Source organism: Perna viridis, chromosome 8 (assembly GCF_037379345.1).
Source record: "Perna viridis isolate PV_CMFRI_1.1 ecotype Kerala chromosome 8, ASM3737934v1, whole genome shotgun sequence".
Taxonomy (NCBI): Eukaryota; Metazoa; Mollusca; class Bivalvia; order Mytilida; family Mytilidae; genus Perna; species Perna viridis.
Genome location: NC_142452.1, coordinates 5777298 through 5787079, shown reverse-complemented (window position 1 = coordinate 5787079; position 9782 = coordinate 5777298). Strand labels below are relative to the sequence as shown.

Here is a 9782-nt window from a genome sequence, read left to right as displayed (position 1 = left end):
GCCAGGGGTACCCCATTCTACCACCTGGGGCACACATCCCAGTTGCTCTGTGGGCAGAGCGCCCTAGCCACCGGCTAGGGTTTTGAGCACTATTTAGCCGCCTTTTACGACAAGCTTAGCGCTGCTGCAGGCCTATTCTTTTAACACCCGGACCTGCACGGGGCTTCAGGCGCTTGAAAATTCTTGTTCTCATGTCAGACCATTCGGTATTTTTTGTAATTTCAGGCGCTTGAAATTACAAAAATACCGAAAGGTCTGACATGAGAAAAAGAAACAAAGGCGATCTACAAATCTGAAGGATTTGTTTTGGCATGTTTGGAAGTTTTGATACTTTCAGACATTTATAGTTCTTTTTTAAATATTGAGCAATTAACTGATTCCTGATAATTTGGATTTTTTTTCTATTTAATTGTTTTAGCAATTGTAATTTTCTATATCTATGTATAAATATATGTAATCAAAATCAAATTTTAATGTCTATCAATCGTTTCCTGTAAAACAACCAAATTCTTCCTGCATTTATGATATACACGAGTCGCTTATAAAAATAGCCTTATGGCAAAGATGCAATAATGCTTTTACCCAAGTTGTGTTATATTTTTTTGCTTTGTACGATTCGTGTTGATTCTGCCAGAGAAGTAGGATTAAATTGTAAAAGCGATAACAAGTATGTTAGTTTTCTTTTATAATTAATTGTTCTTTCTCGTGTATGTACTTCTATATATGAGAATGTATTTTATTTACTCTTTACCACTAAATACGGTTGATCAATTTATATCAATTCGAAATATTTTGTTCAAGTATGCCTTAAATTAAGCTAAAATGATTCATTATAATGTCAAAACAAATATAATCTTTTGGTATTAACACGAGTATATCCCAACTATCATTATTATGATTTGTATTTCAGTGAACCCATTTGTTGCTTTCACTACATGTACGATGAGAGAAGAAAGTCTTGCCTTGGTAATATAAGACAAGAAACATACACATATATTTAAATTTTATCAATAGAAGACAAATGAAATTCTTAGTATTTGTCTTAAGAGTTTCGACGTAGAATTTAACAACCCTTTGGCCTATTTTCGGTTTTTGATTAGTGTAATTGACAAGTACATGTAGCATTACAACTAATGTCGAATTTGTATGGTGATGATTTTGATTATAAGATATAAGACAAATCACTCGTTATATGACCACACGAATAAATGTTGGTCGCTCCCTCAGCGGGATTTGAACCCCTCCTCTGCTCTGACATGTATGGCAACATCACCTGTACTAAGTCCAAACGCTATAGACCACTCGACAAACTAGGTTATACAATATAATTTTCAATAACCGAGTGATACTTCCTCGTAAGATCCCGATGTTCACACTATAGTTTTACGAGGAAGTATATATATATATATTTATAGAAGGGTCTAAAAAATTCCCAACGATCTCAGAACTGTAAAATTTGCAAAGCAATGTTTTGATCGCCCCTCCGCGAGAATCGAGCTCGTACCGCTGTTACATCCACGGCAACAGTAGCGAATAGCAAAGTCACATTCTGAGACGATTGTATAATATTGATTTGTGACATGTACCGTTAATTTGAACCTCTATCCTACATCACAACACCTAGATGAGCTGTTCCGTACTACCATACATCGTATAATAAGTAATAACCCTAGATTAGTCCTACGAAGAGGAATGACCCGGCCAGTGAAAGCTATATTTTATATAGCCTAGCTGGCCGAGTGGTTTAGGGCGCTCGATTTTGAGCGGCGTTGTTTCCATAGATGTCACAGCGTTACAAGTTCGGGGCCCGCGGAGGCAACGACCAAAAATTTGCTAAATGCAAATTTGACAATTCTAACATTGTTGGGGATTTTTCAAACCCTTCTATAAGTTTACATCATCTTCCCTGTATCCATTTGATCCGATGGAGCAGTGTAGCGTATAGAGTCGTTACATTCTGAGACTTTAAGGCACTGAAGAAGGTCATTTGTTGAAAGTGTTAAGCAAATACATATAATAAAAATTGAATTTAAACACATATATTCCCGTCACGAAATTTCTTCTAGGGACGGAACAAATATTTATACGAATGCAAACATGAAATGCAAAAGTGCCAATTTAATATATTGTATTAAATGCCCGAACTGCAAGGAGATATATATATCGGCCAGACCGGAAATGCATTATCGGAACGAATGAGGGTACACCGTCAACAAGTCAGAGATTCCACATACAGACAAATACCGCTGAGTGCACACATTGAAACTTGTGGCTGTGAAAAAAATTTTATTTTTCCATTTGATAAAATGAAATCTCCGAGAGACACTTAAAGGGAGTTGAAAGAACGAAAGTTTATTGCAAAATTTAAACCTATCTTAAACGGACGTTAAATTTAATTTTTATTATATGTATTAGCTTACACTTTCAGTTTCGTTTTAACTCTATTTATAACGTTGAATCTATTTATAACGTTACTAAGTCGTTCTATATCTGTAACGTCACTGAAACATTACTTTTACTCGAATTCACTTCAGCCTGTTTGCAGTTTTTTTAGATTATTTTTTTATTACTCAAAAGTTCCTTTAAAAAACTTGCCATTTTATATATGTCGTTCTGTACTGCAATTCTCATACAATTATTTCTCGTTCTGACCTCCGGCCCCGTGCAGGTTCGGGTGTTGAAAGAATAGGCCTGCAGCAGCGCTAACCTTGTCGTAAAAGGCGACTAAATAGTGCTCAAAACCCTAGCCGGGGGTTAGGGCGCTGTGCTTACAGAGCAACTGGGATATGTGCCCCAGGTGGTGGAATGGGGCACCCCTCGCGTGTGACATGCTGGGGTTGTCAGGCTATAATACGGAAAACCTGACCGCAAACCATAGTGGTGCACCGTGTTGGGAAAGATGCCACGTTCCTCGCACGTTAATGATTGATTGATTGTTGTTGTTTATTGCCGTTTCGGCGACCAGGGCCATATCACGGCAAGAACATTTAATGCAAGGAAAATATTAAAAGCAAGACCAAAGTCTCTTCATAAAATAATGAAATTAAAACAAACAGCTATTTACATATAAAAAAGGTACATAAAAGGTGAACTTAAGACATAAAATACATATAGAAACATAACTTCGATAAAACATTTAAATTATTGAAAAATCAAGGAAGGTATCCAATTTAGATTTTATTAAATAAACCGATGTCCCGCAAGAAATAAGAAATCGATAATGTTTTTAGATGAAACGGTCTTGAACAAATCAAATATATTGGCGCAGTCAAAATAATTTTGCCTGATGTTGGCAAAATCCACACAATCTAGAAGAACATGTTTGATAGAGAAAGGGCAATCACATGGGATACACTCAGGTGGAGGATCACCAACAAGCAAATGGCCATGCCATGTGTAAATCTATAATGTCCAATGCGGCATCTAGTCATGACCACTTGCTCTTTGCGATTGCCCGACCCGGATTGATGAACGCCTAGATCGGGTTTTATGGAATCGAGTTTGTTGTGTTCAAGACCGTCCCATCGGTCCTGCCACATCTTTAAAATATGTTTCCTTATTAAAGGTTTAAAATCGGTGTATGGCAAACTAACGTCCTTTATTATTTCATTTAATGCCTTCTTGGCAACCCTGTCTACAACTGAATTCCCCTGAATACCAGCATGACTGGGTACCCAGAGAAAAACAATCTCTATATCGAATTCCCGAAGTCGATGAATAAAATATTAAATTTGTAAGATAAGAGTGTTTTTCAGTTTATGATTCTTAATTGCCAAAAGACAGCTCAAAGAGTCAGAACAAATAATAAACTGTGACAGATTGATTGAGTAATCAATTTAAGTGCTAACAATATGGCTCGAGCTTCAGCTGTGAATATGAAAGCGCTTGATGGCAACCGTTCAGTTACAGTTCTGTCACCATGGACAGCAGCACATGCAACGCTATCGCCATCTTTTGAGCCATCTGTATACACCGTCAAAAAATCTGGATAATTTGCTTTAATTTCAGAAAATTTTTGTTGTAAAAATAAAGGATTGGTATCGGACTTTTTATATTCACGCAGATCAAAAATGAAAAAAGGGTGTGGAAGCTCCCATGGGGGGCATTTCGAAGTAACAACAGGTGTCACTGCATTGGTCTCCAGATGAATTGCTTCCAAATGAGGTTTTATTCGAATTCCAAAAGGAGGATTTTTGCTTTCATGTTTTCGATAAATGTCGACATAAATAGGATTAATGACACAGTCGTAGGCAGGGCTATCTGGGTAGGCCATAAGTTTACTTACATATTGAAGACCTAATTTCAAACGTCTGTCTCCAAGGGAGGGTTCATTTGCCTCGGTATAAAGGCTCTCAATAGGAGAGGTTCTGAAGGCACCAAGGCAAAGTCGCAACCCCTGGTGGTGAACAGCGTCTAAAATTTTAAGGTAAGATGTTTTGGCGGAACCATAAACAATAGATCCATAATCAAGTTTAGACCTAACCAAAGATCTATATAAATTTAATAAAATTGAGGTATCAGCACCCCAATCGGTACTGGACACCATTTTTAAAATATCTAGTGCCTTAAGACACCTAGATTTAAGTAATTTGATATGGGGAAGAAAAGAAAGTTTACTATCAAAAAGTAATCCAAGAAATTTTGTTTCTTCTACTATTTTGATTTTATTACCATAAAGAACCCCATATCAAATATATCTTTTAAAATACCATATTTCCACGTACACGCCTTAGACCAAGACCTAAAAATGAATTATTTTTTCTCGTTAATTCCATCTGGAGAACTTGTGTGCAGTTTCTTCATCCAAAAGCTTTCCCGAGATACTCTTTTACATTTTGACCAGTTTTTATTATGTTCTTTGATCGTAACAACAACAATGTTGTGGAGATCCTTCTGGATGTGTCCGGCGGATCTAAGATGGCGACTTAGAGGGAGGTCTGGTTTGCATTTGTAGTCGATTTCATGTTCATCGTCTGAATATAGCTGAAATATTGCTGCTCGGACGTTAAACCATGATAACCATTCATACGCCTGTTGAGGAGGTATATGGTATTTTCGGTTTTGCAAGTCACGTGACAATAAAAGGCAAATTCCTTTTCAGTGGAGTAGCCTTTAAACGTTTTGGTTTGTTCGTTTGGGTTTAACGTCCGAGCAGCAATATTTCAGCTATATTCAGACGATCAACATGAAATTGATGATGAAATGAACATGAAATGATGATGGAATGAAAATGGGATGGGACACAAGGACAATGGGGTCGACAAATTTTGATTGCCACTGGAAATAGGGAGAGGTGGGTAGGGTCGGGCAATTTCGCCTCCTGTGGCGGAGCCCTATGGTTCCTACTCCGGGAGAATACCACAGTAGGGTTCTTAAACGTGCGAGGAACGTGGAAACTTTCCCAACACGGTGTACCACTATGGTTTGCGGTCAGGTTTTCCGTATTATAGCCTGACAACCCCAGCATGTCACACGCCAGGGGTACCCCATTCCACCACCTGGGCACACATCCCAGTTGCTCTGTGGGAAGAGCGCCCTAGCCACCGGCTAGGGTTCTGAGCTCTTTTTAGTCGCTTTTTACAACAAGCTTAGCGCTTCTTCAGGCCTATTCTTTCAACACCCGGACCTGCACGGGGCTGACGCTATAGAAGCCTGCAGAGAAGATTGTGAATCACAAGATATTTTAGACCCCCCTACTGATTGCCTAGTTAATTTACTCTCTTTAGTTTTGATGTTTGTTTGTTTGTTGGGGTTTAACGTCCAGCCCCGTGCAGGTCCGGGTGTTAAAAGAATAGACCTGCAGCACCGCCAAGCTTGTCGTAAAAGGCGACTAAATAGTGCTCAGAATCCTAGCCGCGGGCTAGGGCGCTCACAGAGCAACTCGGATGTGTGCCCCAGGTGGTGGAATGGGGTACTCCTGGGGTGTTACATGCTGGGGTTGTAAGGCTATAATACGGAAAACCTTACCGGAAACCATAGTGGTGCACCGTGTTGGGAAAGATGCCACGTTCCTCGCACGTGGAAGAACCCTACCGTGGTATTCTCACGGAGTAGGAACCATAGGGCTCCGCAACAGGAGGCTAAATTGCCCGACCCTACCCACCTCTCCCTATTCCTAGTGGCAATCAAAATTGGTCGACCCCATTGTCCTTGTGTCCTATTCCTTTTTCATATCATCATCCATTTCATGTTCATATCATTACCCGTGCAGGTCCGGGTGTTAAAAGAATAGGCCTGCAGCAGCGTTCAGCTTGTCGTAAAAGGCGACTAAATAGTACTCAGAATCCTAGCCGGGGGCTAGGGCGCTCTGCCCACAGAGCAACTCGGATGTGTGCCCCAGGTGGTGGAATGGGGTACCCCTGGCGTGTTACATGCTGGGGTTCTCGGGCTATAATACGGTTTGTTTGTTTGTTTGTTGGGGTTTAACGTCCGAGCAGCAATATTTCAGCTATATTCGGACAATGAACATGAAATGGATGATAAAATGAACATGAAATGATAAAAAAAGGATGGGTCACAAGGATAATAGGATCGACAAATTTTGATTGCCACTAGAAAAAGGGGGGATGGGTAAGGTCGGGCAATTTAGCCTCCTGTGGCGGAGCGCAAAGGTTCCTAATCCTATCGAATACCACAGCAGGGTTCTTTAACGTGCGAGGAACGTGGCATCTTTCCCAACACGGTGCACCACTATGGTTTGCGGTCAGGTTTTCCGTATTATAGCCTGACAACCCCAGCATGTAACAGGCCAGGGGTACCCCATTCCACCACCTGGGGCACACATCCCAGTTGCTCTGTGGGCAGAGCGCCTAGCCCCCGGCTAGGTTTCTGAGCACTATTTAGTCGCCTTTTACGACAAGCTTAGCGCTGCTGCAGGCCTATTCTTTTGACACCCGGACCTGCACGGGGTGCTATAATACGGAAAACCTTACCGGAAATCATAGTGGTGCACCTTGTTTGGAAGGATGCCACGTTCCTCGCACGTTAAAGAACCCTACTGTGGTATTCTCACGGAGTAGGAACCATAGGGCTCCGCCACAGGAGGCGAAATTGCCCGACCCTACCCACCTCTCCCTATTTCCAGTGGCAATCAAAATTTGTCGACCCCCCATTGTCCTTGCGTCCCATTCCTTTTTCATCTCATCGTCATTTCATGTTCATTGTCTGAATATAGCTGAAATATTGCTGCTCGGACGTTAAACCCCAACAAACAAACACAACATTTTTCTACTTTGTTAAAAGTTCGCTTGATCAATTTGTTTTAGTGCTCGAGGACCTTAAGCTAAAAGAGGGTTCCATAGTTAGAACTGTAAAACCTTCAATCAATGAAATCCAGTTTAATTTTAAGTGCATCTATAATGACCCACACAATAACTTGCTGTACATGTGTTGACTGCGTATACATGTACAGCCTTGTGTTGATTGAATGTATTGTTGTGCTGTGTGAATAATGTTGACATTCAGAAAATAAGTATTTACTTCTTATTCCTATATCAAACAGAATGCAAAGATGGGTATACATCAAGAGATGGCACACCATGTTTTCCATGTCAGGATGAAACCTACGGACATAGATGTTTAAAGACTTGCCGATGTTCACTTTCAGAAAGGCAGGTGACGCATGATTAAAAAAGCAAAATTGGTATAAACATGTACACATACGAGGTCGCTTGCAGGTGATTGACCGGTGCATTTTCTATATTTATTTCTCAATTTGTTAGCAGTTCGTTTTCTTAATTCGTATAAGTGTGCGAAGGCCTATACTATTAACGTGCACATACGAAACCTGTGTTATTAAGAATATTGTATTATTATTGATTGAATTTAAATAGAATTACGAAAAATGTTTTGAATTGTTAATAATGTCAGTAACGGTTTCTTTTCAATCTTATCACCTGTTTCTTATAAATTAACAACATTACCATTGTAGATGCCATCATGCGTATGGATGTCAGACGTTGAAATTTCAAATCGCCACAATATTTATGTCCTTTTCACATGACACGACAACAATGGTTCTGAACAATGCCAGTATTCATCATAACAGAGAAAAACAGAAATGTATGTGTCCAAAGATTTTTTTTTTAAGCCGGGTGATTCCTCATGGTAGGTCCCCGTGCAGGTCCGGGTGTTTAAAAGAATAGGCCTGCAGCAGCGCTAAGCTTGTCGTCAAAGGCGACTAAATAGTGCTCAGAAACCTAGCCGGGGCTAGGCGCTCTGCCCACAGAGCCACTGGGATGTGTGCCCCAGGTGGTGGAATGGGGTACCCCTGGCGTGTTACATGCTGGGGTTGTCAGGCTATAATACGGTTTGTTTGTTGGGGTTTAACGTCCGAGCAGCAATATTTCAGCTATATTCAGACAATGAACATGAAATGGATGATAAAATGAACATGAAATGAATATAAAAAGGATGGGTCACAAGGATAATAGGGTCGACAAATTTTGATTGCCACTGGAAAAGTGGGGATGGGTAAGGTCGGGCAATTTAGCCTCCTGTGGCGGAGCGCAAAGGTTCCTACTCTTATCGAATACCACAGCAGGGTTCTATAACGTCCGAAGAACGTGGCATCTTTCCCAACACGGTGCACCACTATGGTTTGCGGTCAGGTTTTCCGTATTATAGCCTGACAACCCCAGCATGCAACACGCCAGGGGTACCCCATTCCACCACCTGGGACACACATCCAGTTGCTCTGTGGGCAGAGCGCCTAGCCCCCGGCTAGGTTTCTGAGCACTATTTAGTCGCCTTATACGACAAGCTTAGCGCTGCTGCAGGCCTATTCTTTTAACACCCGGACCTGCACGGGGCTGCATAAAAAAAAAACAATGAGGAAATTTTGATCCGTTGAAAATTATGGCCACGGTTACAAAAGTGGAGCCCCGTGCAGGCTCCTACTCCTATCGAATACCACAGCAGGGTTCTTTAACAAGCGAGGAACGTGGCATCTTTCCCAACACGGGGCACCACTATGGTCAGGTTTTCCGTATTATAGCCTGACAACCCCAGCATGCAACACGCCAGGGGTACCCCATTCCACCACCTGGGGCACACATCCCAGTTGCTCTGTGGGCAGAGCGCCTAGCCCCCGGCTAGGTTTCTGAGCACTATTTTGTCGCCTTATACGACAAGCTTAGCGCTGCTGCAGGCCTATTCTTTTGACACCCGGACCTGCACGGGGTTTTTTCGTCAAGTGGGAATTGTCATTTATTAAAGCATACTTGCAACCCCTTTAAATTATTATTTATGTAATTTCAGTTATTTTAACGGAAGGTCTCATGGAGTATTTACTTTGTTTGACAAATGTTGTGGTTCTGATTGTTGTTGGTAAGTTAATACTAAAATGTCGAAGACAAAGATGCCCGGATAGAACGACTGTTAGAGATGGAGTTGTCTCTATAGAACGTCCAAATGATAGTCTCGAGTTACATGATTACTTGACAGTGTACGAAGAGATTGATGAGAATAATTTGGCGGTCGATGATTCAGCTAACTCAGTTAACAAGACACATACTGCGGCGGATTTAACTAATGACGACTATATAGATCCATGCAATTCATAGACAATCGAAACGGCTCCTTCTAGACATGTTTTCCTGCAATATGAGGACATAAAAACAATGACAGGACATGACAAAAAAAGCATTCATGTGATTCCAAGGCAAAGCGGCGCCCATAAAACACCATACGATTCTCTACTTGATTCTACCCGAAAGGATTTCCACGAATATGAAGTTAGAACTTCATTAAACAAGGAAATGAATAAATCAGTATAGACCTTG

At 40.9% G+C, this 9782-nt stretch overlaps 1 protein-coding gene across 1 annotated transcript; it reads left to right on the top strand.

Annotated features, from left to right (window-relative positions):
* Nucleotides 1-525: 525 nt before the first annotated feature.
* On the top strand, nt 526-9782 carry LOC148609078 (uncharacterized). Its single transcript, XM_088542127.1, has 5 exons — nt 526-667; nt 911-966; nt 7502-7610; nt 7931-8061; nt 9259-9782. Exons 1-5 carry the CDS (start codon nt 573-575, stop codon nt 9561-9563), a joined length of 696 nt encoding a protein of 231 aa, XP_088398253.1. The 5' UTR covers nt 526-572; the 3' UTR covers nt 9564-9782.

Coding starts and splice junctions, on each gene's coding strand:
- LOC148609078 (XM_088542127.1), top strand. CDS start 573: ATGCTTTTACCCAAGTTGTGTTATATTTTTTTGCTTTGTACGATTCGT. Junction 668..910: donor AATTGTAAAAGCGATAACAA/GTATGTTAGTTT, acceptor TTTGTATTTCAG/TGAACCCATTTGTTGCTTTC. Junction 967..7,501: donor GAGAAGAAAGTCTTGCCTTG/GTAATATAAGAC, acceptor TATATCAAACAG/AATGCAAAGATGGGTATACA.